Source organism: Panthera leo, chromosome A2, assembly GCF_018350215.1.
Source record: "Panthera leo isolate Ple1 chromosome A2, P.leo_Ple1_pat1.1, whole genome shotgun sequence".
In the NCBI taxonomy this organism is placed as follows: domain Eukaryota; kingdom Metazoa; phylum Chordata; class Mammalia; order Carnivora; family Felidae; genus Panthera; species Panthera leo.
Window position 1 is genome coordinate 13,896,487 of NC_056680.1, and position 18,446 is coordinate 13,914,932.

Sequence of the window (18,446 nt, forward strand, 5' to 3'; positions counted from 1 at the left end):
TGGGTCTCTTGTATTTGGGGTGAGACCAGTTTTGTGCTGGTGCTTGGATTCCAGGGAGAGTCCAGTCTGTTTGTCTAGTTCTAGTGATGGGACTCCTTGGTCCCTACCACCAGTGAGGGTCCAGTCCTAGTGGCTTCTCCAGAGGCTGCCATCATGTGTGATAGCTCACTCCTCTGTCGTAGAGAAGCAGAGCAGAGTCTTGTGGGAAATGGCGCCTGGTCTTCGGCAAGAAAGCAGCATTTTCTGGGGTTCGTGTTTTAGAGACATAAAGTGGCGAAACCCCATAGGAAAGTTTATTTGCGCAGAGCCCCCACTCTTCCTGTGTCTTCAGCAGCTGTAGGCCAGGCCTCACCATCTCGTACTGCCTGAGGACAGTGGACAGATCTCGTGTCATCTTAGAGTGAGCAGTGCGAACTGTGAGCTTCTGAGTGAGGCAAGAAAGGGGACTGATGCTTAATTTTTTAAAAAATGTTCCATTTATTTTGAGAGAGTGAGCACAAGAGGGGGGGGAAGGAAGGGAGGGGGGAGGGAGGGAGAGAGAGAGAGAGAGAGAGAGAGAGAATATGAATATCAAGCAGGCTCCATGCTGTCAACACAGAGCCCTTACTCAGGGCTCCATATCACAAACCGTGAGATCATAACCTGAGCTGAATCAAGAATCAGATGCTTAAGCACCTGAGCCCCCCAGGCGTCCCATGGTATTTAATTTTAAAGGTTTGAAAGGAAAAGCATCTTCAGGGTAACCAGTATCATGTCCCATTTTCAGAATGTTCTGGGTAATTTCAGCATTACTGTGATTGCATTAGTTCCTCTCCTGCAGGAAAAGCAATTAAATAAAACTTAGCTGGCAACCCCAGCTTCCGGTCAGCAGAGCCAAGATCAGGGAAGTGAGTGAAAGGCCTCTAAGAGAAAACAGACTCTATCAGCCAGCACTGCATGTTTGCATGAGGCCAGATTATAAAGATAATGGGGCAGCCACTGCCTTCAGGGAGCTTCCAGTGTAGGTGGGGTGAGGTGGGTGCAGAAAAGACAGAGGAAATCAGAGTCTGGTAAAATGCCCAGTTGTGTGTGACAGCTTCAGAAAAGTGGATGCTGAGAGCGGTGACGGTTGGTTGGATAATCTGACTAGCTTCATGGGTCCAGAGAGGGTTAGGATGTCAGCTGAAGCTTGCAACAGAAGGGGTTTCCCCGGAGGTGAAGGGAGGGCGGCAGCAGCAAGGCAGGCTGGAAGCCCAGCAGGCGTGCTCAGTGCTCAGTGTCTGACAGGCGTTCAGGTAGCTGGGAGAGCCCAAGGCAGAGCCAAGCACCACTTGTTGGACCCCAAGCAAGGCTGACTTGTCTTAGGGTGGAGTTTGCAAGCCCCGGGTGTAAGCGAGCTCTGTCCCGGAAATGGGAAGGCCACGCGGCAGTAAGGAAAGAGCGAGACAAGCCGGTTTCAGATAGTTCAGAGCCGGCCCTGTGCTTCCTGAGAGTAGCCCTGGGCCCTGCTGCTCCATGTTTTTTACTGTCCTCAGGTTTCTAATATGTTTGGTTATCGAGTTTCCCGGCCTGCAGCAAATTAGGAGGGGCTGTTGCTCCTGGAAGCAGGCACAGTGGCCAGAAGAGACTACACCGAGAAAGAAGCCTCTCCAAACAGAGAGGAGCGGTGGAAGGGGCAAAACCTCCTGCTTCTCCGGGACAGCAGTCTTGGCCTCAGTGATATGTTCAGTCAGGCCCCATACGTAGGATTTCAGAAAGCAGGAACTAAAAAAAAGAAGCAGGAACTATGTGAAACGTGTTAGGAAAGTTTTCCTTAAAGGCTGTTCAAGTCGGATTGATTTTTACGCTCAGTGGGGAGCCAGTTCAGGGGCGGGCTGGTCCCCTGGGATGCCAGATGGATGAGGTGTGACCGCCCCTGCTAATGGACTGTGAACGGTACCGGAACTTTTAACGGGGGGCTTGAAAATTGGAAGTGGTGAAAAGCCAAACTTTGGGTGTTAACTATTTATCATTTCCTGGTTTCAGCCACATTGTAAATCACCTCGTGAGGGCAAAATGCAAAGAGGTGACTCTGCACAAGGATGGGCCCCTGGGGGAGACAGTTCTGGAGTGTTACAACTGTGGCTGCCGCAATGTCTTCCTCCTCGGCTTCATCCCTGCCAAAGCGGACTCCGTAGTGGTGCTCCTGTGCAGGTGAGGGCGGGGCCCTGATTTGGAGGGGGCGGGGCATTCGGCGCCAGCCGGCCCTATTCTGCCCAAGGGAGAGGTGTGAGCACATTTGCGGGGGAGGGGCTAGTCAGAACTGAGTGTGTTGAGGAACTCTTCTGGGCGGGTTCTGGTTATGTCATGAAAACACTTGTGTAAAAGCAGTGTTCTAAGAGTTCAGAGCTCAAGTGCATGGGGAGAGGCAATGTATTATTAACAATTTAAAGGTAATGTGATCACATAATAAAACGTAGGGAACATCATTTTGGGGTGCAAAGTAAGCCTTGGGGGCAGAGGTCATCCTCACCTGGGCTCTCCCTGCCCACGGTGTTTCTGTAGGCAGCCCTGCGCCAGTCAGAGCAGCCTCAAGGACATCAACTGGGACAGCTCCCAGTGGCAGCCCCTGATCCAGGACCGCTGCTTCCTCTCTTGGCTGGTCAAGATCCCTTCTGAGCAGGAGCAGCTGCGGGCCCGGCAGATCACTGCTCAGCAGATCAACAAGCTGGAGGAGCTCTGGAAGGTAAGGGCCTGCTGAGAATGCAAATCTGCCTCAGCACATTTCTGGTCCAGGGGGAGCTGCTGGGAGTGTGTTCAAAACAGGAGATTCTGGAAGGAGCTCAGGAGAGACTGCCCTGTGTACTTGAGTGGCCCCTTGGTAGAAGCCCGTGGCCACCTCCTGCCAGGCCTGTGGGGAAGGACAGCTCCGGTTGTTGGAATTTCTCTCTTGTTGCGGAGGGAAAGAGGGTGGGAGAGGGTGAGGGTGGGTAGTGGGAGGGAGGAGGACCAGAACTGTCTGTGGATGGACCTGCTGGGAGGACCCTGGGCCTGGGGAAACAGGACTGTGAGGGTGCTGTACAACCCCGTGGGGCCTGTGATGTGTCAGCCAGGGTGACACCAGGCCAGGGGTGAATGTTCAGGGGGAAAGGGTCCAGGTCACACAGGTCAGAGAGGCAGGGCCTATGGCAGCTGGTGGAGTGAAGGGGAGGGGCTTCCATATTGCGTGGTGGGGTGCCTGCCCCGCCCAACAGATCTCCTTCCCAAGGGAAGCCCTTCTCTGCTTCTGGCAGCTTTTATGATAAAATTTCAGTAACTGGGCTAGAAATTTTAATTAGGTACCTGTATAATCTGAAAAATTTTTTTAACGTTTATTTAGTTTTGAGAGAGAAAGAGAGAGCGTGAGTGGCAGAGGGGCAGAGAGAAAGGGAGACACAGAATCTGAAGCAGGCTCCAGGCTCTGAGCTGCCAGCACAGAGCCCGATGTGGGGCTCGAACTCACAAACTGGAAGATCATGACCTGAGGCGAAGTCGGACACTCCACTGACTGAGCCACCCAAGAGCCCATATATAATCCAAAATCTTTTTCTTTTTTCAATGTTTTTTTATTTGTTTTTATGAGGGGAGGGAGGGGCAGAGAGAGGGGGAGACAGATGGTCCGAAGCAGGCTCTGCACTGACAGCACAGAGCCCGATGCGGGGCTCAAACTCATGAACCATGAGATCATGATGTGAGCTGAAGTCGAACACTTAACTGACTGAGCCGCCCAGGTGCCCCTAATCCGAAATCTTAAATGTGAATTTATTTTTGAGTGCAAGTCAGAATATTTCTGCAGTGTCATCTAGCAGGGTACCTTTCTGCTTCGATTTTCAGATTGCCAGATTTATAAATGTTTCCTGTTTATATCCCCACAGCCCAGATACTGTTCTGTCCCGGCCAGGGAAGAGTGTGTCACCCCCGTCGGTGCAGCACAGGGTCAGAAAGAATGGGGGGGGGGTGCTCCCCTTTTGTTTACACACCCAGGGAACTAGTGGTCTTCCTTGTACCCCAAAAGAAGTATTTTCTCTCCTAGTTCAGGGGCTAGGCATTGGTTGGAGGATGCGGCCATTTGATGGTATAGGTGCGTCAGGCTGTGTACTTGGGGTGTCATTGCCAATATTCGCCCTGCTGGTGTAGCCCTGGGCAGAGGAGGGTTAGGAGCAATGGCTGAAGTTTGAGCAAAGACCCGGGCCAGCGTCTGCCTCCCTGTGCCACATACACTTCCTCATACGAGGGCTCTCCTTGTGGGGTGGACACCACTGACTGCTGGTGCCCTTCTCTGTGTCAGGCCAACGTCGACTCATTCTGAGAGGTGATGGATATGCTCTGTTCTTCCGGTGACTAGTGAGCTCGTGTGTAGTTCCTGTCGTATGTCGGTGAAAATGGGCAAGAACACGGTGTGGCGCTTGTGTTGTAGGAAAATCCTTCTGCCACCTTGGAGGATCTGGAGAAGCCCGGTGTGGATGAGGAGCCGCAGCACGTCCTCTTGCGGTACGAGGACGCCTACCAGTACCAGAACATATTCGGCCCTCTGGTCAAGCTGGAGGCCGACTACGATAAGAAACTGAAAGAGTCCCAGGTGATGTGTGTGCAGGAGGGTTTCGGTCGTTGTAACACAGCGTCTCTCCTAAGGTCTGGGGAGGGCAGTTTCCTCTGCAAACTGCGGACGCTGACGCGGGCTGAGGCACGGTGCCCTGAGAGACAGAACGGTGGATTGAGGGCAGGCGAGGGCGTGACCCTCGGGCAGACGCCCGGTCACTCTGAGCTAAACACCGGCCTGAGTGTTTTCTGATTTAAAATCCAACAAAAATCCCTCACAGTTGGGTTCGCAGCCTTTGCCCACAGCTACAAGAGTCGGACCCGAGGAGCCATGGCACGCTGAGGGCGCTCCTCGTACCAGTTCCACGAAGAACACATAGGAAGTGGGAGCTCCGAGGATCAGCTGTCAGCCTCCTTCTCCCTCTGCAGTTCACAGAGAAGCCGCCTCCAAGAGCAGACACCGTGTGGGGGTCTCCTGGTCAACTTGAGTGGGTTCTGGGGGTCCTAATGGCTTCTCTTCTGGATATGCCCTTGTCGGTGTTTCAGGCTGTTGGGTGCCGCTCGCTGTACCCCGACGTCATGGCTCGTAAGGTTGCCATAGGGCACACACCTGTGGAAACCCAGACACGAGGAGTCCAGGCCTGTGTCTGTGTCTCAGGCTAACAGGGGTCTTATCTTTCATGTGCTCAGACTCAAGATAACATCACGGTCAGGTGGGACCTGGGCCTTAACAAGAAGAGAATCGCCTACTTCACTTTGCCCAAGACTGACTCTGGTAATGAGGATTTAGTCATAATTTGGTTAAGAGGTGATTTTAAGTTTTAAAATATTTGTGACCATAAGTAGCATAAAATTCCTAGTTTCTCCCTTGTAAAGTGTCCCTTAATTTGTTTAAACTCTTCATGGTGGCAGCCTCGGCACATGTTGAAAACGCTAACTTTCTTGTTGTCTTTTTTCTGGAAGACATGCGGCTCATGCAGGGAGATGAGATATGCCTGAGATACAAAGGGGATCTGGCACCCCTGTGGAAAGGGATCGGCCACGTCATCAAGGTCCCTGATAGTATCCTTCGAGTAAAGAAAGGCGAGCTTGTCCTGAGCGCCGCAGATGGAAGAAAGGGCGTCTTGGGCGGCCATGGCTGGAGGTGCCCCTTTGAGGGGAGTTTGCCGCCGAGCCCTTTCTTCAGCTGTACTGAGGGCGTGCGGTCTGCTTCAGACCGGTCAAAGAGCGGCTTTGCCTGAGGCTAGGGTGCTCCCAGCTCTGCACCCCGGGGCTCTGTGGAAGTTCCTTCAGAAGCCCGGCCGGGGTGGGGCCGCTCCGTGCCTGCACTGCCCCAGTGCGCCCAGGGAGGGTGCGGGAGCTGGCTGTAGTGAGCCACACACAGCGGCGTCTGTCCGCGAGCGCCTGGGGCAGGCTGGCCTTCTCTGTTTGGCGCAGAGGAGGGGGCTCTCTCCTCAGTAGCCTAATGAAAAGTCTCCTCAGAAAGGTAAACCCGGCTTTTGACAAAGATGAAACTTAACTCAGTGGCACAGATTATGGCGATGAGATCGCCATTGAGCTTCGGAGCAGTGTGGGCGCCCCTGTGGAGGTGACTCACAACTTCCAGGTGGATTTCGTGTGGAAGTCAACCTCATTCGATAGGTATGTCCACCTCGCCCCCTGCGGGCGCACCTGCCACCTGCTGTGCAGTCAGTCACTTGCTGTTGGCGCAGGCACTGCCTTCAGCACCTGGATGATTCTCTGCATCCCAGAGGGCAAGACTTCACCCGTCTGGGTCGTGCGTGTTGCTGACCCTGAGTTTTCCTTCCAGGATGCAGAGTGCTTTGAAAACGTTTGCTGTGGATGAGACCTCCGTGTCAGGCTACATCTACCACAAACTGCTCGGCCACGAGGTGGAGGATGTGATCATCAAGTGCCAGCTGCCGAAACGCTTCACGGCACAGGGGCTCCCAGACCTCAACCACTCCCAGGTTCTCACTTTTTCAGGGGGGTGGAAGGGGCCTGGCCTGGCCGGCAGAGCCTGCCGGGTGGGTGGCCCTCCACTCGGCGGGGGCGGCTGCAGCCTAAAAGCTGCTTGTGTCTGAAGGTTTACGCTGTGAAGACTGTGCTGCAGAGACCACTGAGCCTGATTCAGGGGCCACCGGGCACGGGGAAGACCGTGACCTCTGCCACCATCGTCTACCACCTGGCTCGGCAGGGCAACGGGTAGGGCTCAGCACGGCCCGAGGTGGAAAGAGGGAGGCCTGTCTGCTAGGCTGCCCGGGGGCTGTTTTTTGTATTATTTGTATGAGGTCTGGCCTTTATGGTTGCTTTTAACAAGAAAGCCTGCTGCTCTGGTAAAGGCGGTGGATGGGTTGACGTATCCTGAGTTTTGTGCCTGTGTGCTTCGAGGGGCTTTGAAAGTCTTTACGGTGCAGACGGGAGGGTGAGGATGCGGGACCCAGTAGCACTGCTGCGCGAGAGAAGTGTAGAAACCAGGTGGGTACAGGACGCTCCGCAGACCGGTCGGGTTTTGTAGCTCCTTCAGCTTTGTTCACTCCTGGCGTTAGTCTTAGATTGCGAGCGGGTTCCACTACCTGTGATTCAGAAGGCCAGTGCTGGCAGTTGGCGTTTCCTGAATTTCCCCTGGGCGAGTCCTGAGACGTCTGTTCACGTTGTGTTGAAGGCCTGTGCTCGTCTGTGCTCCGAGTAACATAGCTGTGGATCAGCTGACTGAGAAGATCCACCAGACTGGGCTGAAAGTCGTGCGGCTCTGCGCGAAGAGCCGTGAGGCCATTGATTCCCCGGTGTCATTCCTGGCCCTGCACAACCAGATCAGGAACATGGATAGGTGGGTGTTGAGCCGCCTGCCTCGAGCGTGGTGCTTCTCCCGCGTGCGGGCCCTGGCAGCGCCTGCCTCCTGTGCCCGCTCACGTGTTGCTGTGCCTCCAGCATGCCGGAGCTACAGAAGCTGCAGCAGCTGAAGGACGAGACTGGGGAGCTGTCCTCTGCCGACGAGAAGCGGTACCGGGCCCTGAAGCGCACCGCCGAGCGGGAGCTGCTCATGGTGAGCTCTTACCTGTGGGGTGGTGTCGTGTTCGGTTTGGCTGTGGGAACTGTTTGAGTTTGCCAAGCGTAGGATGGCATCTCCAGGTCAGGTTTTTTGTGTTTTTTTTTTTTGCTTTTGAGGGAGAACTTCCATACCTCCCGTATTTACCTTCACTGTGATTGTGCACCTTGGCCGGGAAGTGGGTCTGCAACATTCTCCTGCTCTTTTTTAACAAACTAAGGTTTCCCTGGCTCTGCATTGCCTCTCAGAGGCTGTCTTGAGGCACAGAACCATTTCTGTGCTGAGGGGTTATTCTGATGAAGTTCACCAACTTAGGATCTCAAAAGTTAGTGTCCCTGCAGCCTAGACCTAGAGATTGTTTGGGTGGGACAGCCTGTTGCCATAGGTGTCAGGGTTGGGGGGTGGTCCGTGTCCTGTCCCTTCTGCCCTTTGGGGCCTGGCAACATTTACCATGCCCTGAGGCCTCGCCTGCTCTCATTTCCAGAATGCAGATGTCATCTGCTGCACGTGTGTGGGTGCAGGGGACCCAAGGCTCGCCAAGATGCAGTTCCGCTCCATCTTAATTGACGAGAGCACCCAGGCCACCGAACCAGAGTGCATGGTCCCTGTGGTTCTTGGCGCCAAGCAGGTGGGCCATGTCACGTTCGCTGTAGTCCTGTTTGAAAACCAGTGGGTATTCTCTTGTTCGGTTTCATGTAAATTTCAGTGCTGGAGGTTTATTTTTGGTAATGCTCTGTAATGCCATATGATGTCCTGGCAGAGCAGAGGGATGCATGGAGGGTCCGCTGAGGGGTTCTTGGAAAGATGGGTGACACAGAGAGCTCTTTGGGTCCAAGTGCATGTCTGTGTGTCTCGTATACAGGTCTCCCCCACCGTCCAAGAGTAAAGAATTCCCTTGAAGCCTCTCATAAGCCAAAATGGGATAAAGTGAAGAACATCCCCGCTTTCCAAAAATTCGCATTACACCATTCTGCTTTTACAAAAGGCCTGTGTTAGTTCCTGTTTTTGACAACCAAAATAAATTGGCAGAGGATTTGTGCTTTTACGGAAAAAGCCATTACCATACTAACGTGGTCTTTTGTGAAAGAGAGGTGGCATAACACGAACCTTTTTGGGAAAGCCTGGATACCTGTATGTGGCGGCAGGTTTTCTGGCGCCTGGTCAGATGGAACTGCTTGAATTCGCGCGGCTGGGTGGTTGTGTCTCAGGGCCCCTCGGGGCCCCTTAGTACCCCGTGAGTGGGTGTCTAGGCGGTTTCGTACTTGAGCTCCTCACCTGTGTGGGCTTCTCGCCACAGCTCATCCTCGTGGGCGACCACTGCCAGCTGGGCCCTGTGGTGATGTGCAAGAAGGCCGCCAAGGCTGGACTGTCCCAGTCGCTCTTCGAGCGCCTGGTAGTGCTGGGCATCCGTCCCATCCGCCTCCAGGTCCAGTATCGGATGCACCCAGCGCTCAGTGCCTTCCCGTCCAACATCTTCTACGAGGGCTCTCTTCAGAACGGCGTCACCGCAGGTAGTGCTCGGCCCACAGTGGGGCCTGGGGTGACGAAACCTGTTGTCACTGCCTACCTGGCCTTATGTGCTGATCGCTTGTGTGTAGGGGGCACCTCAGAGAGGCACAGTGGTCAGAGGGACAGGATGTCGTCCACTCTGGAGTATGGGATGTCCTTGGGGTGTGGGCGAGGGGAGCTCATGTCCTTGCAGAATGCAGTCACTGTCTGAGAGTTCGCACCCGGGGGCTTATCACACAGCAGGCAGAAGAGGAGATGGCAGAGCTGACGGCCCCTCTAACTCCTTGCCCTGTTGAGGTTCTCAAAGCCCAGGCCCCAGGAGCTCCCGGCACTGAAGTCCAAACTACTCTCATAGTAACACTGAGGCGTCACGTGCCCTTTTACCGTGCTGACACTGGTGCTGAGGGTGCAGGAGCAACCCTGGAGGGCTGGCCGGTGCCTCAGCATGAGTGGGGACAGTGCTGCCAGCCAGCCTGTGGCTTCAAGGAAAACAGTTGACAGTATTTACCACCAGTGATAAAACCTGAGGGTTCAAATGAAAATCAGAGTTTTGGAAATCTCCTGTCCCTGTCCTGAGCTGACCAAGTCTTCTCAATGCTGAGAAGCTTTTCTGATGAGATCTGTGGTGGTGACAAATGTCTGTGAAGACTGTAAATCTTTAGGAGCTCTGCTTGACTTGGTGAGCAAGTACTTCCCATTTGACAGCCAGCAGGGGTGTTACAAAGTCAAAGGCCATCCTGAGGGCACGGCGGAGGAGAAAGGCTCTCTTGTCACCATTCTGCAGGGTAACCTCCTGTCCAGCTTTGGTGTGGAATCTTGCAGAACTCCACAGTTGTGGAGAAAGTTCTGAGACACTCTTCCCTTTCCCAGCTGCATGCATTTGTGAGGCCTGATCGCCCTACTGCAAGGGCTCACGGGAGACTGAGTACGGAAGCAGAGTCAGCTGAATTGTGAACTGAGTAGCAAAACCTCAGAGATAATATTAGCAGGACATACTACTTTTCGTTAAAAATATTTTTGCTAATGTGTTTAAAGGAATTTGTATTTTATATTTCTAGGTTTCAAAATACAGTAAATGTCAGTAGATACAACCCACGGAATTGGGAGCTGTTTGCATTCCTCACCTTTTCAGAATGTAAACGGGCCCTGAGAATGGCGTTCTTAATGTCTGGTTAATGCCGCAGCCTGCCCTGTCGGCCTTGTCTGGCCTGCTGTGTGGGTGAGGTGGAGGCTGAAAGCGCACGCCTGACCAGGGCCGTGCAGCCACTGCACAGTACAGCCCTGGGAGTTGATGGTGCTGTTATTACTACCGTCACCGTGAGACTTAGAACATCACTGGTCCATTGGGTGGTGGGGCTAGGAAAGGCCAGGCCAAATGGAGCTTGTTTGTAATTTGACAGTAGCTGGGAGAGCCATCACTTAGCTCTCATTCAGGCCCTTGCCGGCCCTGCTCTGCCTCCTTCCGTGGCATTGGCTTTGTGGGGTAGAGGGAGTGGGAGTGGTGGTTCCCTGCTGTGTCCTCTGTGCCCAGCACGTAGTCAGCACCCAGTAAAGCTCATGTTTTTAACTTCATTGAAGTGTAAAGAAGTGCCCAAATCCTAAGTGCCTAGCTTAGCGAGTTTCCACTGAGTGAACACTCTTATATGATTAGCTTCTGAACCCCAAACACAACCTGACCATCTTCCAGGAGCCCCGTTGGGCCCTGAGGTGATCCCTGTCCAGGGCAGTGCTGGCACCAGCCCAGACCCATTCTTGGAGTGGCCTGACATCAGCTGTGGCAGGAGCATTTGCATTAAGACTGGCAGGCGCTATAGAGCGGCCCCTGCCCCCACCACCCTCCGTGGTTAAATGCTTGCCAGCAGCCCCTGGGCTAATGAGCCACCAAGCTAGCCAGTTGGCTCCTGGATGTGATCTCTTTCTCAGCTTGACACAAAGGGGGTCATTGATCTTAGGCTGTTTGGATGCAAAAGTAACATTTTTCTCATGCTGATCTGTTGATTAGATGCAGCTCCAAAGTTCCCAAAGGGATGGGTGGGGTATACGAACGGACAAGCCAGTTTTTAAGATTAAAAGGAAATGTTTAGGACCCAGAATGGCCAAGGTGAACGTGAAGACCACAGTGAAGGCGCTGGCTTAACACTATCAGATGTCACAAGTTACTGAAAAACTGCAGTTGCCAGGATACTGTGGACATAGTGCCCAAGACAGAGTCTGGGGGCAGACTCACCCATCATAGACCTTGATCTGTGACGGGATGAGGTGGACTCGACCGTGTCATCCACAGAGGCCCATTGTAGGGGCTTATGAATCCTTTAAGGCACTGCAGTGAAGCTTCCAGATGAAAATAATATTTTTGTGGCCCTGAAGTAGGCAGAGGTTTCTTAAACAGGCCACAGAAAGCACCAACCAGTGAGATCTGTTCAGTGGGTAAGCTGGCTTTGTGCATCAGGCAGCTGGGTGTTGGTATGCATGGCTTCACTGCATCCTGGGTGTTTGGGGGCAGTGGACCCGACCCACTCTGATGGCCTCCCCAGGGTCCCACGGACCAGGAGCTCCTGCCCGGGGCTGCTGCTTCCTGTTCCATCATGTACCTCTGACTGTGCTGTCACGGTCTCTGCGTTGCTCCATTTGTGCTCAGTCCAGATAGGCTGTGGCTTTTTTCTCTAATGTGAAGTGTTGCCTCTTCCCTCCCTGATGACAGCGGATCGAGTGAAGAAGGGGTTTGACTTCCAGTGGCCCCAACCTGATAAGCCAATGTTCTTCTACGTGACCCAGGGCCAAGAGGAGATCGCCAGCTCAGGCACCTCCTACCTTAACAGGTAAGCAGACTCAACTGTGGCGTTTACAAGCTTCGTTGGTAGCTTGGCACGTGGCCACTCACCACTTGCTAATGTGTTCATTTCTTAACCCAGTGCTAAAACTTGCCCTTGCCCTCCTTGTCCTCATTCTGTTTGGACACCTACACCAACATCTTATTTCCATCTTGCACTTTCAGTATGTATTTTTTCTATTGAGCAGATCTTCCTTTCTTTCTTTTAAAGAATTGTATAATTTTATTTTTTATCATCTCTCGGCCTTTTGGCTAAGATCAAGTGTAATTTCATTTTTTAACATCTGTTTATTTTGAAAGAGAGTGTGCACAAACAGGGGAGGGGCAGAGAGAGAGGAGAGAAAGAATCCCAAGCAGGCTCTGCACTTTTCACGCAGAGCCCTACAAGGGGCTCGATCCCACAAACTGAGATCGTGGCCTGGGCGGAAATCAAGAGTCGGGTGCTTGACCGAGCCACCCAGGCACCCCTGTTGAGCAAATATTTCTAAGCCCACGTGTGAGCCTTTTCTCTCCCCTTGTGACTCCCTTGGTAAATGATGTGCGCCGGACAGGGCCTTCACAGGGCCACCCTGGAGGTGGGACTTGTCCCCATACCTCCCACAGCCTCAGGAGCCCACCGGTACAGCCCAGGAACTGAAAGGCTAATTTTCGTAGGACGGAAGCTGCAAATGTGGAGAAGATCACCACGAAGCTGCTAAAGGCGGGTGCCAAGCCTGACCAGATCGGCATCATCACACCCTATGAGGGCCAGCGCTCCTACCTGGTGCAGTACATGCAGTTCAGCGGCTCCTTGCACACCAAGCTCTACCAGGTGCACACCTGATCGGGTCTGTTGGGTCCCCACATAGGAGCTGACCTTGACCTGATCTCCTGGCCCGGGAGTGTGAACTGGCATAGTTTTGTGAAGGCGCCAGGTTCCCTCAGGTTATTCTCAGGATAGTTTTCAGAGCAAAACTTAAAATAATCCCAGGTTGAACACTGTAGTGTAGTTGTTAGCATTAGCCTTACAGTGGATATTACGTAGTCGTGAAAACGCTGTTCACTGTTGTGTCAGCTCCTAGATAAAACCTCCAGAATACAGGACAAGATAATTATTTCTCTGTGTGGAAGTGAACTAAAATGCAAAGTAAGACAAGCGGTCTCTCTTCTGTTAACTTGGGTACAGTCTAACGTTTTTTGTGATAGGCATGTATGCTTTCATTATTGGGAAACAAATTGCCAAGGTTAAAAAGACAACCAAAGCACAGGAAGGCTAGGAGAGTGGGGCTGGGGACTGGGAAGGCCCAGTGGGAGCAGGCCTAGCCAAAGGGACCCCCTCCTCGCTCCCCAGAGGTGCACTGAGCAGGGGGCTCTGCAGGCTTTTGGTCCCAGGCTTACTGGTGGGATGGGACGGTGCGTCTCAACACAGTTCACACAGTCTGAGGGTCCTTGAAGGCAGCCAACTGACTGTGACCATGTGTCCCTTGTAGGAGGTGGAGATTGCCAGTGTGGACGCGTTCCAGGGACGAGAGAAGGACTTCATCATCCTTTCCTGTGTGCGAGCCAACGAGCACCAAGGCATTGGGTTTTTAAACGACCCCAGGCGGCTTAATGTGGCTCTGACCAGAGCACGGTATGGAGGACTAAGTCCCCTTGGACCTTGCCAGTGGTCGGGTGCCTCGTTCCTGCCATGGGAGTTCTTCAGATGGACTTTTCCCTTGGAATCTGGAGCTGGGAGGGTCCACCCGAGAGCTGATCCTTGCCTGGTCGTCCTCTTCCTGTGATTAGTCCTCACATCACACCCTTACAGGGCGGGGTGGGGCTTCAGCAGCCTGAGGTCAGAGCACTCACAAGCAGCAATCTAGAAAGAATGCCTCCCTGCAAGACACTTTTGTTTATTGTCCTGTTGGGTTTCTGTGGCCTCAGTTTTGTGGGACGTGTCATCTCGGCCCTTTTGACCTAAGATCAAAACGCAGTAGCATGGGTTGTGTCCCTGTAGAGACTTTTAATCCATGAAATCTAATCTTTTGGTCCTGGAGTGTAACCTTTTTTGAAACAGTGATGATAGCAGAGGGCACCCAGAGAATTAGGTGGCCTCCTGTGTCACCCTTGAGTAAAACCAGACCACAGCTGCCCTCATACGTTGGTTCCTTCCCCTGTCAGGCAGGGTATCTTGGTTTTTGTCTGTTACCCCCCTCCCCCCTTCTAAGGTGCTCTCGTTTGGTGGCCAACAGTGGGGGTCCAAGTTCAACTTGGGGGTCTTGCCACGGCTAGGTGAGGGTGAGCATCTGCCAGAAGCCAGGCCCTGGCTTGGGTGTTGAGTTCCATGCCCCAGCTTGTCAGGGTTCCTGAGGCCACAGAGTCTGCTGGGACTGCCGATAACTTCCCAGGAGGCCGACTTATGGCTGCGGAGAGACTCGTCTGTGAGCTCATCTGCTCATTGTTGTATTTTGACATCTGGATTCCTTAGAAACTGCCTGCAGATCTATCCAGTGCACTGTTGGCAGCTTGCAGGGTGGGCTCCATTGCCAGGTCACCATGACCAGCAACCTACCTGTCCATCCCCAGGCCTCACGTTGGGCACTGTCACAGGCAGGCCAGGCGTCTGGGGAGGGATTTAGTCGGTGGGATGAGAGGAGAGCGGCCTGGGCTTGGCTCCTCTCACCTTGGATGTGGATTTTGAGTTTGTTCAGTCTCTCCTCACTGTTCTTCGTGGTGTTCTGCTCACCGTGCAGAACCCTGAACACCGCGTTCTTGGGCCCACACCTTGCAGGTATGGGGTCATTATCGTGGGCAACCCAAAGGCCTTGTCCAAGCAGCCGCTCTGGAACCACCTGCTGAACTACTACAAGGAGCAGAAGGTGCTGGTGGAGGGGCCCCTGAACAACCTTCGGGAGAGCCTCATGCAGTTCAGCAAGCCCAGGAAGCTGGTCAACACCATCAACCCGGTGAGCACTGGCTGCGGGTGGCCAGAAAGGGGTGGAGGAAGACTGTGCCAAGAACCCCCTTCTCCCCAGGCCGGTGTCCTGGCACATGGTAATGGGCAATGGCAGGTATGACCTGTAGTAGGTGTGAGCCGAGGGTGAACACACGTGTGTGTGTACTGGAGTGATCACGCTGGCCTTTGCCCCAGAGCTCTCCCGGCCCAGGTCTCACAAGCATTCTTAGGCCTGTTTGGACATAGCCTTTAGGGATGCAAAGTCATGGGTGGCGCCTAGGAGTTGAACACAGGCAGTTAGGAAACCTTGTGAAGCCGGAGTGCTCTGGGGGACTTAGAAGCGGTGATGCTGCTTGATGTGAAGCCTGGAGACAAACATTCAGCACCAAAGGCCAGATCTGTGGAGGAGGGGTGGGCAAGGCCCAGCAAGCCTCAGCGTTGGCCTAGTCATGGCCTGGAAGGTGGCCAAGCCATCACATCTTCAGAAAGTTCTTCCTTGTGTCAAGGTGATAAATTCCTCACCTATCTAAACCCTTTGCAGGGAGCCCGCTTCATGACAACAGCCATGTATGATGCTCGGGAGGCCATTATCCCAGGATCAGTCTATGATCGGAGCAGCCAGGGTGAGTCTGCTCTGTGGGGGGGACCACACTGCCCTGTGGATGTTGATCATTCCCACGCCTGCACCTTTTGGCTCGGTCACTCCTGGGGTGATCTCCCAAACCTCAGTCCACAGAAACCTGCCTGATGAAGAGAGTTCCTTCTAGCTTTCCCTTGCCTGAAATCAAAGAATTGGTCTTTGTCCGTTTCTAAATACAAAATGTTTTTTAAATACCATAGCTCTGCCTTGTAGAGGTCTCCAGGCAGATACTGTAGCGCTGCCCGTTTGCTCCCGTGCCGCAGGCCGCAGCGCTCCCCACCCACCCCGCCGTTTGCTCACCTCCTCAGCGGGAGGGGCACTCCTGCAGCACCTCCAGGCCCCCCACGGTCTTGGTTCTGGTTTCACTGCCTTCCCCAAGTTTCTGCTTGTTTTCTCAGACTGCTCTCTTGTGTGGGGTCTCTGTGTCCTAAGGCTGAGCCTTAACTCTTGCTGCATGGAGTACCTCCTCTTGCTGGAGCCAGTGTCTAGATCGTTCCCATTCGTTCCCCGGGTCCCTGCTTCCTGGGACGCTTCCCTGCACCAGTCTCTACAGAAGGTGACAGCCTCGCCCAGGTGCTTGGGGCCACATGCCCGCATTTTACATTGAGCCTTGTCCCCTCATGTACTCACTGGCCATCCTGGGGCCAGGTATGCCCTAGCAGCTGGTCTTGTGTGAAGTGGGCGAACCCCCTTTCCTCGCTTGCCTGTTAACTCCGATTGCTGGGTTCAGGTGACAAATCTCATTGGCACATCCAGTGAGTTGTCGTGTAGTTGAGGGTACTCTGGGCCCATCCTTCCTCCTTGAGTGCACTGTGGGCCCAGCTGAGGCTCTCGACCCTTGGGGGCAGACCAGAAGGTCACATTCTCGTGCCTCAGCAGCTCACTTTGGCTCCCCAGCCCCTAGGGCAGCTCTGTGCAGATTGGGACATCCCTAGCCTTGGGGGTACCGGGGGGCCTTTGCCTTCGTAGGATCCACTAGTCTGTCAGCTCAGGGGTTTTCCGTGGAGTGGTGGAGACGGGGGTGCGTGTAATACGAATAAAAAGTTTGCCCTACAAAGGACTCTTTTTTTTTCCCCCCAGTTGGAAATGAAGTGTAGTTTGGATGCTTGTAGGCCATTGATTCTCCAAATCCCGTGAGAGAAAAGCTTGTTCCCAGGAGCCAGCCCCAGGGAGGCTATCGAGAGTGGGGGTTGAGTTGTGAGATTCTGTATCAGGTGGCCTCGTTACAGGACCTCACGAAGAAACGCTGTGGCAGTCAGAGCAGTGACAGGACAAGATGGACATTCCGACCATTCCGACTGCCATTTGGGGGCCAGGCAATAGGCTCGTTTGGATATGGCCAGTGACACCTGCTGTCTACCTTGTGTCTTGCAGGCCGGCCCTCAAACATGTACTTCCAGACCCACGACCAGATCGGCATGATCAGTGCGGGACCCAGCCACGTGGCTGCCATGAACATTCCCATCCCTTTCAACCTGGTCATGCCACCCATGCCACCACCAGGGTATTTTGGACAAGCCAACGGGCCAGCCGCAGGTGAGCGCGCCAGGCAGCAGCACCGAGGACAAAGCGCATTGGTGTCGGAGTTTGTTCACATCTGGGCTTTGAGCGGTTGGGCCGGTCTGTCAGGTGCAGACCTCCTTCAAGGAACCCTGGACTGCTGTCTTTCAGGCCGGGGTACCCCAAAAGGCAAGACTGGTCGTGGGGGGCGCCAGAAGAACCGCTTTGGGCTCCCTGGACCCAGCCAGACGAATCTCCCCAACAGCCAGGCCAGCCAGGATGTGGCATCACAGCCCTTCTCCCAGGGCGCCCTGACACAGGGCTACATCTCCATGAGCCAGCCCTCCCAGATGAGCCAGCCCGGCCTCTCCCAGCCCGAGCTGTCCCAGGTGAGCCAGCAGCAGAGAAGTCAGGACAGTCGGAAGGAGCCCTCCCCATATGCAGACCTCACACGCTCCCCTCTAGCGGCCTGAGCACGCCTCTCAGAAGGATGGCCTCCTACGTATCCTACCCTTGGCAGGGGGTGCTGTGGGGTCTGGAACATTACCTCTCCGATCTTGTCTTAAGCGGTGGTTTGGGTTACCTGTGTTCTGTCAAAAGGTAACCAGTGTGGGTCCTGTGCCGCTTAGGCTTCAGAAGCGAGCTGCCCAGATCCTTCTCTGGGGCTGGTGAGGGGCCAGACATGGAGCAGGTTCTTGCGGCTGCAAGGATTTTAGCACATCCTCTGCTCGGGTGCTTATTTCCCCAACTTTGTTTTTCAGGACAGTTACCTTGGCGATGAGTTTAAGTCACAGATTGATGTGGCGCTGTCGCAAGACTCCACGTACCAAGGGGAGCGGGCGTACCAGCACGGCGGAGTGACAGGGCTGTCCCAGTACTAGAAGGCAAGCTGATCCCTGCAGGAGGTCGTCACCAGTAACTGGATCTGATGGGAGATTTGGGAAATGCGGGGGAGGGCTCTCAAGACCCCCAGAGGCCAGCTTGTCCTTTGAACTGTCATTTTCTCTCCCTGTACATCTGCTCATGGCAGTGGGAGGATGGGAGCTTCATACACACGTCTCTGCATCATAGTCCCTCCTGAGAGAGTCCTAGAACTCAGCGAGGAAGGGCTGGATGTGGGAGTCCTGGCGGAGGGGCACCTCTGCAGGAGGGCCTTCCGGGTTCCTTGAAAGCCCTGTCATATGGTTCCCCTGACTGTGGCGTGACCAGAGCTGGGCGAGCATGGGCCCGGTCCCCTATCCGTGCGTGTGCTGGGGAGGTGGGGTGCTGGTGCCGCTGACAGAGGAGGCCCCTTAAACTCTCGGCTTCCTTCTCTCTGGGTGGGGAGTCACTAGTCTGGGCACCCAGCTTCTGAGGTTCCGCTTCACGGGTGCAAAGGGAAGTGGGGGGAAGAGCCCCGCACCTTCTAGCTGCCCAGCTGCGTGGGGCTCTGCCTTCTCTGACGGCCCCTTGCCTCCCTCCCTCC

General features: G+C 54.2%; 1 protein-coding gene across 2 annotated transcripts in view; it reads left to right on the forward strand.

Moving 5' to 3' along the window:
- Positions 1–18,446, forward strand: part of UPF1 (UPF1 RNA helicase and ATPase) — a 37,348-nt gene that overhangs the window by 17,047 nt on the left and 1,855 nt on the right. The window contains exons 4-23 of one of the 2 annotated variants that reach the window (XM_042928963.1): positions 2,005–2,172; positions 2,524–2,704; positions 4,415–4,576; positions 5,227–5,344; positions 5,500–5,598; positions 6,069–6,177; positions 6,347–6,506; positions 6,623–6,741; positions 7,202–7,366; positions 7,468–7,582; positions 8,070–8,213; positions 8,883–9,096; positions 11,796–11,913; positions 12,579–12,735; positions 13,394–13,536; positions 14,677–14,851; positions 15,383–15,464; positions 16,856–17,017; positions 17,153–17,370; positions 17,743–17,865. In XM_042928963.1, coding sequence (XP_042784897.1) covers positions 2,005–2,172; positions 2,524–2,704; positions 4,415–4,576; positions 5,227–5,344; positions 5,500–5,598; positions 6,069–6,177; positions 6,347–6,506; positions 6,623–6,741; positions 7,202–7,366; positions 7,468–7,582; positions 8,070–8,213; positions 8,883–9,096; positions 11,796–11,913; positions 12,579–12,735; positions 13,394–13,536; positions 14,677–14,851; positions 15,383–15,464; positions 16,856–17,017; positions 17,153–17,370; positions 17,743–17,862 — 2,929 coding nt within the window. In that variant the 3' untranslated portion in view covers positions 17,863–17,865. The remainder of the gene's footprint in view (positions 1–2,004; positions 2,173–2,523; positions 2,705–4,414; positions 4,577–5,226; positions 5,345–5,499; positions 5,599–6,068; positions 6,178–6,346; positions 6,507–6,622; positions 6,742–7,201; positions 7,367–7,467; positions 7,583–8,069; positions 8,214–8,882; positions 9,097–11,795; positions 11,914–12,578; positions 12,736–13,393; positions 13,537–14,676; positions 14,852–15,382; positions 15,465–16,855; positions 17,018–17,152; positions 17,371–17,742; positions 17,866–18,446) is intronic. The other variant, XM_042928964.1, reaches the window with a different exon arrangement.